We start from the raw sequence: 16,857 nt of genomic DNA on the forward strand, positions 1-16,857 counted from the left end.
GCCCATAGCCGCACTGAATGAAATGGTTTTGGTTGCCCTCTCTCTTTTCACGTGATTGTACCCAGCTGATAAGCTCCACTAATTGCCAGCTGATTGCTCAATTGTTTGCAGCACTGCCCTGTTAAAGATATTGTTCTGTAAATGAATTCTATCAAATTGTCTCCTTTTAAGGAATGATTTCTGAAGTCAGTGTTTGACATTTGTTGCAACCCCAGGATGCCTCCTCCCAGTTTTCTTATTATTTGTTTCTGTCTTGCAAACTAGTTGGACTACAATTTAGCCTTTATTGGAATCTCCTTATAATTTTATTTCATCCCAACTTCCATCCTTCTTTTTTTTTTTTTTTTTTTTTCTGTGAGTTGGAGTCTTACTTTCTCGCCCAGGCTGGAGTGCAGTGGCATGATCTCGGCTCACTGCAACCTCTGCCTCCAGGGTTCAGGCAATTCTCCTGCCTCACCTTCCTGAATAGCTGGAATTACAGGCACCCACCACCATGCCTGGCTAATTTTTGTATTTTTAGTAGAGATGGGGTCTCACCACATTGGCCAAGCTGGTCTCAAACTCCTGACCTCAAATGATCCACCCGCCTCGGCCTCCTAAAGTGCTGGGATTACAGGTGTGAGCCACACGACTGGTCCCGTCCTTCTTTTTAAATGTAAAATACTTTTATTTGTTTTTTGAGTAGTTTTACATTTGTAGAAAAATTGAGTGGAAAGAACAGAGATCTTAAGGCCCTTCCTTGATTTTCTTCTATTATTAACATCCTGCCTTAAGTGTGGTACATTTGTTACACTTGCTGAGGCAATACTGCTAAGTTGTAAACTCAAGTTCGTATCTGACAAGTCTTCAGTGTTCGTGTTGAACATTGTATGGGTTTGAACAGATGTCTAGTGACCTCTATCCCATACTACAGTAACATTCACCGTAGTTTCACTGCCCTAAATATCACCTGTACTTGACCTATTCATTTCTGTCTCCTCCTCTTCCCTTTATCCTTGGCAACTATTGATCTTTTTACTCTCCATAATTTTTTATTTTGGGAATATCATATAATTGGAATCATAGTTCGTGTAAAACTTTCGGATTGGCTTCATCCACTTAGAAATATGTATTTGAGTTTTCTCTGTGTCTTTTTTTGTGGCTTGGTAGCTGATTTCTTGTTGTCATTGAATAATATTTCATGTTTAGGTATGCCACAGATTGTTTATCCACTCACCAATTGAAGGACATCTTGGATGCTTTTAAGTTTAGCAATTATGAACAAAGTTGCTATAAACATTTGTGTGCGGGCTTTTGTACAGACGCACGTTTTCAACTTATTTGGATAAATACTGATGAGTGCACTTCTGGATCATATGGTAAAAATACATTTAGTTTTGAAAGAAACTGCCCAACAATCTTACAACGTGGCTATGCCATTTTGCATTCCCACAGGCAATGAGTGATAGTTCCTGCTGCTCTGTATCTTTCCCAGGATTTGGTGTTGTCAGTTTTTGGATTTTGGAAATTTAATTTTTTTTTTTTTTGAAATGGAGTCTCATTCTTGTTACCCAGGCTGTAGTGCAGTGGCATGATCTTGGCTCACTGCAACCTCCACCTGCCGGGTTCAAACAATTCTCCTGCCTCAGCCTCCCAGGTATCTGGGATTACAGGTGCACACCACCATGCCTGGCTAATTTTTTTTGTATTTTTAGTAGAGATGGGATTTCACCATGTTGGCCAGGCTGGTCTTGAACTCCTGACCTCTGGTGATCCAACCACCTCAGCCTTCCAAAGTGCTGGGATTACAGATGTGAGCCACTGTGCTCGGCCTAAAAAAAATTTCTAACTTTTATTTTAGATTCAGTGGGTGGAAATTTAGTAATTGTGTAGTATCATGTATTTTTCTTCTAATTTGCAATTCCTTGAGGATGTATGATGTTGATCTTCTTTTTTACATGCTAATTTCTTAACTGAATATCTTTTTTGTTGACGTGGCTATTTGGATCTTGTGCTCATTTTTAGTTGAGTTGTTCATTTTCTTGTTGTTGGGTTTTAAGAGTTCTTTGTATATTTTGAACATCAGTCCTTTATCAAGTGTGTGTTTTGCAAAGATTTTCTCTCAGTCTGTGGCTTATCTTGTTATCTGTAGCGGTATCTTTTGCTAGCAAAAGTTTTAGTTTTAATGAAGTTCAACTCATTGATTCTTTCCATTCATTGATGATGTTTTCAGTGTTACATCGATGAAGTCATTGCTAAATCCAAAGTCACTTGCATTTCCTTTTATGTTATCTGTTGTGAGGGAGTGATGACTATCTGGATTGGTGGCACAGGCATAAAAGAATTTACCTTGTTCAGGCAGAAATTGCAGTGAGCCAGGATTGCACCACTGCACTCCAGCCTGGGTGACAGAGTGAAACTCTCTCTCAAAAAAAAAAAAAAAAAAAAAAGAATTTACCTTGTTGTAGGTAGGGAAGGTAGATTTATTAAACAAAGTAGGAAAATACATTGCTAGGGGGGCAAAAGGCAGCTTGCAAGAAAGAAGCTGACTACAAACAAAGGATTGCTCGAGATTTTATAGGCTAGTTCTTAGGCTGTAGAGGCTGATGAGGGCTTTGTGTAGTGCTGATAATGCCAAGGTTGTGAAGCAGGATTCTTCTCAGTCATCTTGCCAGCCAGAGACCTCCAGCCAGTGACACCCCCACCTAGGCCTTGCTTGGGCATGCTACCTGCCACACAGGCGGCTTCCAATACACTTGGCCCAGTCTGACTTGCACAGTGGCTGGGCCTACGGCTGGACCAGCATGCCCCAGCCTGCCTGTGTTATAGCTTCTACCTGAGATTGGGGGTTCACGAGCTCTTTTCCCACATCCAAGAAGAATGAGGATACCCTAACAGTTGAAGGATGAGGAAGGCAGAGAAAAATTTTATTGAGTGATGGAACAGCTCTCAGTGGAGAGGGGACCTGGGGGTGGTTTCTCTCCTCGTGTGGCTAAGCCCAGGGCTTTTATGGGCTCAGAATAGGGGAGTGCTTGCTGATTGGTTTGTGAATATGCAGAAAGGTTAAAACAAAGGCATGACCCAAAGGTAGGCACAACAATGTAAAAAAAAAAAAACAATTGGCCGGTCGCAGTGGCTCATGCCTGTAATCCCAGCACTTTGGGAGGCCGAGGCGGGCGGATCATGAGGTCAGGAGATCAAGACCATCCTGGCTAACACGGTGAAACCCTGTCTCTACTAAAAATGCAAAAAATTAGCCGGGCATGGCGGCTGGTGCCTATAGTCCCAGCTACTTGGGAGGCTGAGGCAGGAGAATGGTGTGAACCCGGGAGGCAGAGCTTGCAGTGAGCGAGATCGGGCCACTGCACTCCAGCCTGGGCAACTGAGCAAGACTCAGTCTCAAACAAAACAAAACAAAACAAAAAAACAACAATTAGGAAGTGTAGATGTATGTAAACCAGGTGAAGGGTGGGGATCAGTCAGAGGAAAGAGCACCAAGCAGGATGACAGCTTCTTAGTCCAGTCTGTGAATTTGACTTGTAGCTTGGCTTTCAGGCTTTAAACTGTCCTTGGCTTGGAGGTGGGGTTTCCCTGGGGACTTGCCCCTCTCTGCCTAGGCATTTGTCTGCCTCCTGCCGCTGTCAGTGCAGTGAGCTAACTTGCAATATTTTGTATCAGCCGAGGGTCTGCTGGTAGCCAGGCACAGGAAGATTGTGAGTTGTTTGTGCAGGAGGGCTGTGTGTTCTGGATTATGAAGAAAGGCAGACTTGTAGCTTATCTGCTTCTTTTTTTTTTTTTTTTTTTTTGGTTTCCCCTGCTCCCACCAGCCTGACTGCCCTTCCCTAATTAGGACTCTACGTTATCTTCTAGGAATTTTATCATTTTATGCTTAATGTCTGTTTATAGATTCTCATTTTTGCATGTGAGTATTCAGTTCCAGCACCGTTTGTTGAAAAGAATTAGCTTGTCCACATTGAATTCCCATTGCTTCTTTATCAAATATCAGTTAACTATATTTGTGTAGGCATATTTCTGGGCTCTCTACTCTGTTCTATTGATCTGTTTATGTATTATTTTGCCCATGCCATGCTGTTTTGATTACTATGGCTTTGTAGTAAATCCTGAGGTTGAATAGTATGTCTTCCAACTTTGTTCTTCCTCAATATTGTGTTGGCTATTCTAGTTTTTTTTTGTTTTTGTTTTTGTTTTTTGCCTTTTCATATAAATTTTGGAGTTAGTTGTTATTATTCACAAAATAATTTGGTGAATTTTTGATTGGGATTGTGGTGAATCCATAAGTTAAGTTATAGAAAATTGACATCTTGACAATATTGAGTCTTTCTACCCATGTACCTGGAATGTCTCTCCATTTATTTAGATAGTCCCTGATTTTTTCAATAGAGTTTTGTCATTTTTCTCATCTAGAACCACTATGAAAAACAGTATGGTGGTGATATGGTTTGGCTGTGTCTCCACCCAAATCTCAGCTTTAATTATATCTCCCAGAATTCCCACAAGATTTGGGAGGGACCCAGGGGAAGGTAATTGAATTATGGGGGCTGGTCTTTCTCATGCTATTTTGTGATAGTGAATAAGTCTCACAAGATCTGATGCATTTATCAAGGGTTTCTGCTTTTGCTTCTTCCTAATTTTCTCTTGCTGCTGCCATGTAAGAAATGCCTTTCACCTCCCACCATGCTTCTAAGGCCTCCCCAGCCATGTGGAACTGTAAGTCCATTTAAACCTCTTTTTCTTCCCATGCTATCAGTAGCATGAAAACAGACTAATAGAGGTGGTTTGTCCAAAATTGAAAATAAAATTACCATATGATCTAACAATCCTCTTTCTGGGTATATATCTCAAAGTTTTGAAAGCAGAGTCTTACTTAGATATTTGTAAAGCCATATAAATTGCATTATTATCCACAGTAGCTGAGAGATGGAAGCAACCCAAATGTCCATCAACAGAAGAATAGGTTAGGAAGTATTAACTCTGTACTCTGTATTTGATTCCATTGGTCTACATGTCTGTCTTTATGCTACTTCCAAACTATTTTGATTACTATAGCTTTGTAATATGTTCTGAATTCTAGAAGTGTGAGACCTCTAACTTTGGTCTTTCTTTTCAATATTTTTTTGGCTATTCAGGTCCCTTGGGATTGCATATAAATTTTTGGATGGGTTTTCTCTGTTTCATGGCCTGTTTCTCCTCCAAGGCAAAATCTCTGAGGCAGGTTCTGGAATTGTGGGTGGAAACAATGGCATATTACCCCCTCCTCTGAAGTTTCAGGCACCCACTGGTAACTGAGAGCTCACTGAGGAGGAGCAGCAGTCTGAGGTTCTTTGGATTACTTCCCCACACAATGAACCACTGCCTCATGAACTAGACAAGGATGGTCAGGGCCCCCATCTTCTCTGTTTGCTGCATCCAAGGCAGGGCCCCTATTTCACAAGTAGGTCTTGAGTGGTAAAAGGGAGCCTCCAACTCTCAAATGAACTTGCCAAGGACTTAGCCTCAAAAACAGGTAGATGGGGGTTGGATATGGAATGCTGTATTGTCTCCGGTTTTGGAGGGCAGTAGTAAAGATGACTAAACTCTATTTGTGTAAATATTTTATGCTAGTAAATACCTGAAATATTAGCTTACATTTGAAAGATGATAACTTTCTTTTTTTTTTTTAAGATGGAGTCTCACTCTTGTTGCTCAGGCCGAAGTGCAATGGCACAATCTCAGTTCACTGCAACCTCCACCTCTGGATTCAAGCAATTCTCCTGCCTCAGCCTCCCAAGTAGCTGGGATTACATGTGCCTGCCACCACGCCCAGCTAATTTCTGTATTTTTAGTAGAGACAGGGTTTCACCATGTTGGCAAGGCTGGTCTCAAACTCCTGACCTCAGGTGATCTGCCCACCTTGGCCTCCCAAAATGTGAGAAAAGTGATGTCTACTAAAAATCTTTTTTCTCTGTGTTTCCCATAGCAGGATACTTTGCTTTAGGCTCTGCTCAGTAGACAGTTTCCAATTGTGTGCACAGCCTGAGACTGATGCTGACAGAAACCGATTAGTGCATCCTGTCAAGTCTTAAAATGAGATGCAGGGTAGATCCCTGTCTAATTAAATGTATTACAATATCTTCATCTCTGTCTTTTTTTTTTTTTTTTTTTTTTTTTGAGATGGAGTCTTGCTCTGTTGCCCAGGCTGGAGTGCAGTGGTGTGATCTCAGCTCACTGCAAGCTCCATCTCCCGGGTTCACACCATTCTCCTGCCTCAGCCTCCCGAGTAGCTGGGACTATAGCGCCCACCACCACGCCTGGCTAATTTTTTGTATTTTTAGTAGAGACGGGGTTTCACTGTTTAGCCAGAATGGTCTCGATCTTCTGACCTCGTGATCCACCTGCCTTGGCCTCCCAAAGTGCTGGGATTACAGGCGTGAGCCACTACGCCCGGCCTGTCATTTTTATAACAGGAGTGAGAGTAATAGAGTAAAACTCTATTGGTGCTAGAGAATTCAATTCATGTCATTCTTGTTCTCTAGGCGCTGTTACCCTTTGCTGTGGTGGGGAGTATGGATGAAGTGAAAGTTGGAAAAAGGATGGTCAGAGGCCGTCACTACCCTTGGGGAGTTTTGCAAGGTAAATATAAAAGAGGGCAGGCTTTGGAATGATTAAATTAAATATATGTGTATCACTCGTAGTCTCAAAATAACATTTTAACTTGAGTTAATGTTGGTAACTCTTGTAATCTGTAAGTTAGCGGTTACTAATGAGGAACACAAACTCTGTTTTATTTAAACTAATGCTTACTTTGACCGTGATTCATTCTCATAGAAGTTTGCTGAACGCTGCTTTAAGCCAAAATCTACAGAGTCTGGGAAGAACCTCTTTGTTTATCCCAGTGCTCCCAATGCGCAATGTACATATTATTTGTATCAATTATGACATTGAGAATGCTGGAAAGCACTTTAAACAAAATGGAAGCAAAAATACTAGTGTGTAGACATGTTACATAAACTCATTACTATCTAATGTAGAAACCATTTTAAATTGATCACTAGAAAAAAGAGTGATAAACTTTTTAAAACAAGAAAGTACAATTTACCTTTGGCTAAAGATTATACCTTTGACATTTATATTGTTATTTAGCATCATACTAAGTTAGAATAGTGTAGTAAGCAGTAATTTATTGTCTTGTTCATATACTTGCGGTACTAATTATTGGGGAATGGAAGATTTCTACTTGTGCTGGTTTCCAAATGATGTTTTTTGTTTGTTTGTTTGTTTGCTTTTTAAGACAGAGTTTCACTCTTGTTGCCCAGGCTGGAGTGCAGTGGCATGATCTTGGCTCACTGCAACCTCCGCCTCCTGGGTTCCAGCTAGTCTCCTGCCTCTGCCTTCCAAGTAGCTGGGATTACATGCGCTCATCACCACACCCAGCTGAATTTTGTATTTTTAGTAGAGACGGGGTTTCACCATATTAGCCAGGCTGATCTCGAACTCCTGATCTCAGGTGATCCACCTGCCTTGGCCTCCCAAAGTGCGGGGATTACAGGCATGCCCAGCCCCAAATGATGTTTTTTTAAAATTGACATATTAGATATTTTAAAATTTGTTAAACATACTTAAAACTTAATGTTTTAATATTTATTATGTTGTATTACATACTAGCATATGTTATGAAGTATATATCTATACTATATGTTGATGTGTAAAATTTGGTCACAGTATTAATCACAATAAAACATATATTGTGGTCAATCTTCTGGACGTGATAAACACAGGAGACCCATACAAATTATTTTTCATTAATTAATTAATCTTAATTGACAAATAAAATTGTATGTACTTATGTACAACATGATGTTTTGAAATACATATACATTGTGGAATGGCTAAATTGATATAATTAACGTGTTATCTCAATTATTTTTGCGATGAAAACTTAACATCTATCTTAGTAATTTTCAAGAATATAAAATATTGTTATTAACATAGTCATTATGTTGTACAATAGATCTCTTTAACTTTTTCTTATCTAACTAAAATTTTGTATCCTTTGACCAACATCTCTCCTACCATACCCTCTACCTAACTCAAGTAAGCACCATTCTACTCTCTGTTTCTACAAGTTTAACTTTTACTATGAGTGAGATCATTTACTATTTGTCTTTCTGTGCTTGGCATACTCACTTGGTGTAAAGTCCTCCAGTTCCATCCATATTGCTGCAAATGATAGGATTTCCTGATTTTTAAGGCTGAATAGTATTCCATTGCATATGTATGCCACACTTATTTTCTTCATTCATCTTTTCATGGACACTTAGATTGCTTCCATATCTTGGCTCTTGTGAATAATGGTAGTGTAGGTATCTCTCTGACATACTGACTTCATTTTTGGGAGGTAATATATCCAGTAGTGAGATGGCTGAATCATATGTTAGTTGTTTTATTTTTAATTTTTTGAAGAAACTCCATACTGTTTTTCTATCCTAATTTACTGCTATCCTAATTGACATTGCCACGAACAGTGTACAAGGGTTCTCTTTTTTCCATGTCCTCACCAGCACTTGTTTGTCTTATTGATAATAGCCATTTTAGCATGGGGGAAGTAACAGCTTATTGTGTTTTTAATTAATTAATTAATTTATTTTTTTGAGATGGAGTTTAGCTCTTGTTACCCAGGCTGGAGTGCAATAGTGTGATCTCAGCTCACTACAACCTCTGCCTCCTGGATTCAAGCAATTCTCCTTCCTCAGCCTCCCAAGTAGCTGGGATTACAGGCACACACCACCATGCCTGGGTAATTTTTTTTTTATTTTTAGTAGAGACAGGGTTTTGACTTGTTGGTCAGGCTAGTCTCTTGCTCCTGACCTCAGGTGATCTGCCCGCTGCAGCCTCCCAAAATGCTAGGATTACAGGCATGAGCCACTGTACCAGGCCTGTGTTTTTTAATTTTTAATTTTTATGGAGACCTAGTAGGTATATGTATTTATAGGGTGCATGAGATATTTGATACTGGCATTAAATGTGCAGTAATCACATCAGGGTAAATAGAGTACCCATCAACTCAAGCATTTATCCTTTCTTTGTGTCACGAACAATCCAGTTATACTCTTTTAGTTATTCTAAAATGTACAGTAAATTATTGTTGACTGTAGTCACCCTTTTATGCTGTCAAATACTAGATCTTATTCATTCTATTTATATATTTGTACCCATCAACCATCCCCACTTCTCTCCCTCCCCAATCCTTTCCTAGCTCCTGGTAATCAATATTCCACTCTTTACCCTCAGGGGTTCAATTGTTTTAATTTTTAGCTTCACAAATGAGTGAAAACATGTGAAGTTTGCCTTCCTGTGTCTTGCTTATTTCACTTAACACAATGTCCTCGGTTCCATCCATGTTGTTGCAAATGACAGGATCTCATTATTTTTTATGACTGAATAGTACTCCATCATGTATATGTACCACATTTACTTTATTCATTCATCTCATGATGGATACTTAGGTTGCTTCCAAATCTTGGCCATTGTGAATAGTGCTGTAAGAAACATGCTGTAGTATAACATCTTTGATATACTACTTTCCTTTCTTCTGGGTATACACCTACTAGTGAGATTGCTGGATCATATGATAGTTCTATTTTTAGTTTTTTGAGGAAACTCCATACTGTTTTCCACAGAGACTGTACTGATTGACTTTCCTACCAACAGTGTACAAGGATTCCTTTTTCTCCACATCCTCATCAGCATTTGTTACTGCCTGTCTTTTAAATAAAAGCTTTTTTAACTGGAGTGAGATGATATCTCATTGTAGTTTTTATTTGCCTTTCTCTGGTAATCATTGATGCTGAAAACCTTTTCATTTGCTTATTTGGCATTTAAAAAAACCCCACAATGAGCAGTTACTTCACACATGTTAAAACAGTTATTATCAATAAGACAAAAGATGTATGTATGTCTTCTTTGGAAAAATGTATATTCAGATCTTTTGCCCATTTTAAATTAAATTATTAGATTTTTTTCCTATTGAGTTGTTTGAACTTCTTAAGTATATTCTGGTTATTAATCTCTTGTTAGATAAATAGTTTGCAAATATTTTCTCATTGTGTAGGTGGTCTCTTCACTTTGTTGATGGTTTCCTTTGTTTTGCAGAAGCTTTTTAACTTGAGGTGATCCCATTTTTCTATTTTTGCTTTGATTGCCTGTGCTTGTGAGGTATTACTCACTAAATGTCTTAAAGAGTTTCCCCAATGTTTTTTGCAGTAATTTCATAGTTTGAGGTCTTAGGTTTAAGTCTTTAATCCATTTTGATTTGATTTTTTATATGTGGTGAGAGATAAAAGTCTAGTTTCTTTCTTCTGCAAATGGATATCCAGTTTTCCTAACACCATTTATTGAAGCGCTTATCCTTTCCTCAGTGTATGTGCTTGGCACCTTGGTTGAAAATGAGTTCTCTGTGGCTGTGTGGATTTATTTCTAGGTTCTGTACTCTGTTCCATTGGTCTATGTGTCTGTTTTTACACAGATTCCATGCAGTTTCACTTATTATAGCTTTGTAGTATATTTTGAAGTTGGGTAATGCGATTCCTCCAGTGTTGTTATTTTTGCCCAGAATTGCTTTAAGTATTTTTTTTGTTTCATATACATCTTAGAATTGTTTTTTCTTTTTCTATGAAGAATATCATTGGTGTTTTGATAGGGATTGCATTGAATCTGTAGACTTCTTTGGGTAGTATGAACATTTTAACATTATTATTGATTCTTCCAATCCATGAACATGAACTATGTTTCCATTGTTTTGTGTCCTTTTCAATTTCTTGCATCATTATTTTATAGTTTTCATTGTAGAGATTTTTCATTTCTTTGGTTATGTTTATTTCTAGGTATTTTATAGCTATCATAAATTGGATTAGTTTTTATTTCTTTTTCAGATTGTTCACTCTTGGCATATAATAATGCTAATAGAATTCTGAATTTCTTCTCTGTGTTGTCTTGAATTTCATTGAGCTCTTTTAAAACAGCTATTTTGAGTTCTCTGAAAGGTTACATATCTCTGTCCTGAGATATGTGATTGGGATTGGTCATTAGTGGCTTATTTGGTTCATTTGGTGAGGTCATGTTTTCTAGGATGGTCTTGATGCTTGTCAATGTTCATCTATGTCTGGGCATTGAAGAGTTAGATATTTATTGTAATCTTTGCAGTCTGGGCTCAATTGTGCTCTATTCTTCTTGAGAAGGTTTTCTAAGTATTCAAAGGGAATTTACTAGGGAGTACCCTAAGCCCAGTAACACTCTGATTCTAGCAGACTCATACTGCCACAGTGGTCTTGGATAATATCCGGGAGAATTCCCTGGATTATTAGGCAGAATCTCTCAAACTCTTTTCTCACTTTCTCCCAAACTGAAGGAGTCTCTCTATGCTAGATTGCTTGGAGTTGAGGGAAGGGTGACATAGTCACTTCTGTGGCCACCACAGCTGGTACTGTGCTGGGTCACATATGAAGCCAGCAAATTACTGGGTCCTGTCCAAGGCCCATGGCAACTACTGCCTTGCTACTACTGATGTTTAAGGCCCAAGGGCTCTTTAATCAGCAGGTGGTGAGTCCTGCCAGGCTGGGTCCATCTCTTCAGTGCAGCAAGTTCCCTTCTGTCCCAGAGTGGGTCTAGAAATGTCCAGGAAGTAGGGCCTGGAATTGGGGGTTTCAGGAATCAGTTTAGTGGTGTGTTTTCCTGTGGCTGAGCTGCTACTCAAGTGGTAAGACACAGTTCTCTTCTAATCTTCCTTCTCTTTCCCACAAGTGGAAGGAGTCTCTCTTTGAGCTGCACTGCCTGGTGTTGGGGGAGGTGTGATACAAGCACTTCTTGGCTACCAAACCTGGTGTCTCGCTGGGTCACACGCATTCCCATTCCACTGGCTCTGAGCAAGTTCAGTACCTGGATTTGCCTAAGGACTGCAGACCTTGTGGCCTGACTGCCTTTCAAATTTATTCAGGACCTCAGGGCACTTTAATTAACTAGTGGTGGAGGCAGCTGGAACTGAAGTTCCTATCTGTCTCTGGCATGGGAGATTCCTCTTTAGTGGGAGCTAGGTTAAATGCTCCCTTTGGCCGGGAGTGGTGGCTCACACCTGTAGTCCCAGCACTTTGGGAGGCCGAGGTGAATGGATCACCTGAGGTCAGAAGTTCAAGACCAGCCTGACCAATATGGTGAAACCCTGTCTCAACTAAAAATACAAAAATTAGCTGAGCATGGTGGTGTGCAGCTGTAGTCCCAGCTACTCGGGAGACTGAGTCAGGAGAATCACTTGAATCTGGGAAGTGGAGGGTGCAGTGAGCCAAGATCGCGCCACTGCACTCCAGCCTGGTTGAAAGAGCAAGACTTCATCTAAAAAAAGAAAAAAAAAAAAAAAAAAAGAGCTCCCTTTGTGGGCACTAGCAGAATTCTGCCCTGTGTTGTGTTCCACTGTGATAGGGCAGTCACTGAGTTCCAATGCAAAGTCCCATAATCACTTCACTCTCCCTCCCCAAGGCACACAGATTCTCAGTTCAGTATGGTGCTGCTGGGGGATGAATGTCAGATGATATAGGCTATGCAAGACTCTCTTTACTGCAATCTTCAGTGCCTCTTTTCTTGATATAATATTAAAACCAGGTACTGAGATTGCTCACCTGATTTTTCATTCTTATGAAGGTGCTTTCTTGAATGGATAATTGTTCAATTTGGTGTTTATGTAGGGGGATGATTGATGAGGGGTTCTATTCAGCTACCTTGCTCCACCCCACTCCCCATTTTAGCAATTTTGAAATATACATAGCTTATTATTAACTGTAGTCACCATGCAGTGCCATAGATCACTGAAGCTTATTCCTCCAGTCTAACTACAACTTTGTACCGTTTGATCAATATTTTTCATTTCCCCATCCCTCAGCCTCCCAACTTTCCTCCACTCACCACCTGTCTACTCTCTAATTCTGTGAGATTGATATTTTTAGTTACCACATATAAGTGAGACTACACAATATTTGTCCTTCTGTGCCTGGTTTATTTCTCTTAGCATAATGTCCTACAGTTTCATTCATGTTTTACACATGACAGGATTTCATTCTTTTTAAAATCGTGAGTTTTTAAAAATATTTTTAAAATCTTTAGTATTTTATTGTATACCTTGTTGGTGGGCATTTAGATTAGATTGCTGCCATATCTTGGCTATTGTGAATAAGGCTGAAATATAAAATGCTTAGGAATAAATCTAACCAAGGAAGTAAAATATCTGCACACTAAGAACTGTAAAACTTGGCCAGGCGTGGTGGCTCATGCCTGTAATCCCAGCACTTTGGGAGGCTGAGGGGGGTGGATCCCTTGAGGCCAGGAGCTTGAGACCAGCCTGGCCCACGTGGCAAAACTCCATCTCTACTAAAAATACAAAAACTTAGCCATGTGTGGTGGTGGGCGCCTGTAATCCCAGCTACTCAGGAGGGTGAGGCAGCAGAATCACTTGAACCTGGTAGGCGGATGTTGCTCAGCCGAGATCACACCACTGCACTCCAGCCTGGGCGACAGAGAGAGACTCCGTCTCAAAAAAAAAAAAAAAAAAAAAATGCTGGGTGCAGTGGCTCACACCTGTAATCCCAGCACATTAGGAGGCTGAGGCGGGCAGATCACCTGAAGTCAGGAGTTCAAGACCAGCCTAGACAACATGGCAAAACCCCTTCTCTACTAAAAAAATAGAAAAGTTAGCCAGGCGTGGTGGTGCGTGCCTGTAGTCCCAGCTACCTGGGACGCTGAGGCAGGAGAATCACTTGAAGCTGGGAGGCGGAGGTTGCAGTGAGCCGAGATCACACCACTGCACTCCAGCCTGGGCAACAGAGCAAGACTCCGTCTCAAAAAAAAAAGAAAAGGAAAAAAACAAAGAACTGTAAAACTTGATTTAAAATTGGAGGAGAGTTTGCCTTCCTGCCCCATCTCCGTCACTCCCTGCAGCCTCCACCAAACACCATGACTGCTAGGAGGGCAGCAGTTGTGTGGCCAAGAACAACTCCTTAGGGAGGTGGAAGCTCGCCTCCTTTCTTAAAGACTTCGACCGTGAAGTGGAAATACGAATCAAGCCAATTGAATCAGACAGGCAGAACCTCTTCAAGGAGGTGGATAAACTCTACAACATCCAGATCCTGCGGTTCCCCAAGGCATTGCGCAAAGATGAATGGCTCGACTACTTCTCCCTTGGAGGAAACAAACAGGGCTTGGAAGAGGCAGCAACAGCTGACCTGGATATCACTGAAATAAACAAACTAACCACGGAAGCTATTCAAACGCCCCTGAAATCTGCTAAAACACGAAAGGTGATACAATGATAGATGTAATGATAGTGGAAGAGGAAGAAGAAGAAAATAAACATAAGAATCTTCAAACTGCAAGAGTCAAAAGGTGTCTTCCATCCAAGAAGAGAACTCAGTCTGTACAAGGAAAAGGCGGAAGGGAAAGGTCAAGCTGTGCCATCACTGTTACCACAGCTTTGGGCTGATTGAATGTGTCCATAGTAAAACCAACTCGAAGCCTGATACCCAGGTTTGACTCGAGGGTCTTCATGATCCCTGGCCTGTGCACTTCTGCCACAGGAGAGTGGATTTACAACAAAAGCTGCTCAGGTGCAGTGACTCACACTTGTAATCCCAGCACTTTGGGAGGCTGAGACGGGTGAATCACCTGAGGTCAAGAGTTTCAGACCAGCCTGACCAACATGGTGAAACCCCGTCTCTACTAAAAATACAAAAATTAGCTGGGCATGGTGGTGGGTGCCAGTAATCCCAGCTACTCAGGAGGGAGGCTGAGGCAGGAGAATCGCTTGAACCCGGGAGGCGGAGGTTGCAGTGAGCCAAGATCACGCCATTGAACTCCAGCCTGGGTGACAGAGTAAGACTCCGCCTCAAAAAACAAAAAACTTCAAAAACGCCAGCAACAAAACCAAAAGAAACAATAGCAGGAAGATACAACCTGGAGATTGGAAAAAATATTTTCAACTTATACATCTGATAAGCGGCTAATGTCCCAAATATATAATATTGTTGCTATTACTCTAACAAATCAATAGCAAGAAAATAAATAACACAAGGGAAAATGGGCAAAGGATCTGAACAGGCTCTTCTCAAAAGAAGAAATACAAATGGCCAAAAGAAACATGAAAAAAAAAAGAGCATCTCTAATCATCAGGAAAACACGAATTAAACACGTGATAAAGTATCACCTCATGCCTGTTAGAATGACTATCATCAAAAAGACAAACCATCACCAGTGCTGGCAAGCATATGGAGAAGAGAGAATTCTTTTTTAAAAAAATTTTTATTCTAGGTTCAGGGGTATGTGTGCAAATTTGTTATGTAGGTAAATTGCATGTCATGGGGGTTTGGTGTACAGATTATTTCATCACGCAGATAGTAAGCATAGTACTGGCCGGACACAGTGGCTCGAGTCTGTAATTCCAGCACTTTGGCAGGCTGAGGCGAGTGGATCACCTGAGGTCAGGAGTTCAAGACTAGCCCGACCAACATGGCGAAACCCCATCTCTACTAAAAAATAACAAAAATGTGCCGACTTTGGTGGCGCGATCCTGTAATCCCAGCTAGTTGAGAGGCTGAAGCAGGAAATCACTTGAACCCAGGAGGCGGAGGTTGCAGTGAGCCGAGATCGCGCCATTGCACTCCAGCCTCGACAGCAGAGCAAGACTCCATCTCAAAAAAAAAAAAAAAGTACTCGCTTTTTTCAGCAGCGCATATACTAACAAAAAAAAAAAAAAAAAAAAGAAAGAAAAAAAGAAAAAAGAAAAAAAGTAACCATAGTAGCTTTTCTGTCCTCGCTCTCCTCCCATCCTCCACCCTCAAGGAGGCCCCAGCGTCTGTTGTTCCCTCTTTGTGTCCATGTGTTCTCAATATTTATCTCCTACTTACAAATGAGAGTGTGTGGTATTTGGTTTTCTGTTCCTGCCTTACATCACTTAGGATAATGGCTTCAGCTCCATTCATGTTTCTGCAAAGGACCCAATCTTGTTCTTTTTTTTTAAGGCTGTGCAGTATTCCATGGTGTATATGTACATTTTTTTCTATCCAGTCTACCACTGATGGGCATTTAGATTGATTCTGTGTCTTTGTTATTGTGAATAGTGCTGCGATGAACATACACGTGCCTGGGTCTTTATGATAGAACAATATATTTTCCTTTGGGTATAAACCTGGTAATGGGATTGCTGGGTCAAATGGTAGTTCTGTTTTAACTTCTTTAAGAAATTGTCAGGCCGGGTGCGGTGGCTCATGCCTGTAATCCCAGCACTTTGGGAGGCTGAGGAGGGCGGATCACCTGAGGTCAGGAGTTCGAAACCGTCCTGGTCAACATGGTGAAACTCGTCTCTACTAAAAATACAAAAATTAGCTCGGCGTGGTGGTGGATGTCTGTAATCCCAGCTACTAGAGAGGCTGAGGCCAGAGAATCGCTTGAACCCAGGAGGTGGAGGTTGCAGTGAGCCGAGATCGCACTGCTGCCCTCCAGCCTGGGTGAGGAGCAAAACTCTGTCTCAAAAATAAAAATAAAAATAAAAATAAAAAAGAAAAAAAGAAATTATCAAACTACTTTCACAATGGCTGAACTAATTTATATTCCCACCAACAGTGTATATATGTTCCCAAGAGAAAAGGGAATTCTTTTTTTTTTTTTTTTTTTTTTGAGACGGAGCCTCGCTTTGTCGCCCAGGCTGGAGTGCAGTGGCCGGATCTCAGCTCACTGCAAGCTCCGCCTCCCGGGTTTACGCCATTCTCCTGCCTCAGCCTCCCGAGTAGCTGGGACTACAGGCGCCCGCCACCTCGCCCGGCTAGTTTTTTTTTGTATTTTTAGTAG

General features: G+C 40.8%; 1 protein-coding gene and 1 pseudogene across 2 annotated transcripts in view; both read left to right on the plus strand.

Annotated features, from left to right (window-relative positions):
* Nucleotides 1–16,857, plus strand: part of SEPTIN14 (septin-14) — a 72,002-nt gene that overhangs the window by 36,828 nt on the left and 18,317 nt on the right. For both annotated transcript variants that reach the window (XM_071095220.1, XM_071095221.1), the window contains exon 7: nt 6,513–6,609. In XM_071095220.1, the coding sequence (XP_070951321.1) occupies nt 6,513–6,609 (97 nt within the window). The remainder of the gene's footprint in view (nt 1–6,512; nt 6,610–16,857) is intronic.
* Nucleotides 11,512–14,670, plus strand: LOC139362492 (borealin pseudogene; annotated as a pseudogene).

This window comes from Macaca nemestrina, chromosome 4 (genome assembly GCF_043159975.1).
Source record: "Macaca nemestrina isolate mMacNem1 chromosome 4, mMacNem.hap1, whole genome shotgun sequence".
In the NCBI taxonomy this organism is placed as follows: Eukaryota; Metazoa; Chordata; class Mammalia; order Primates; family Cercopithecidae; genus Macaca; species Macaca nemestrina.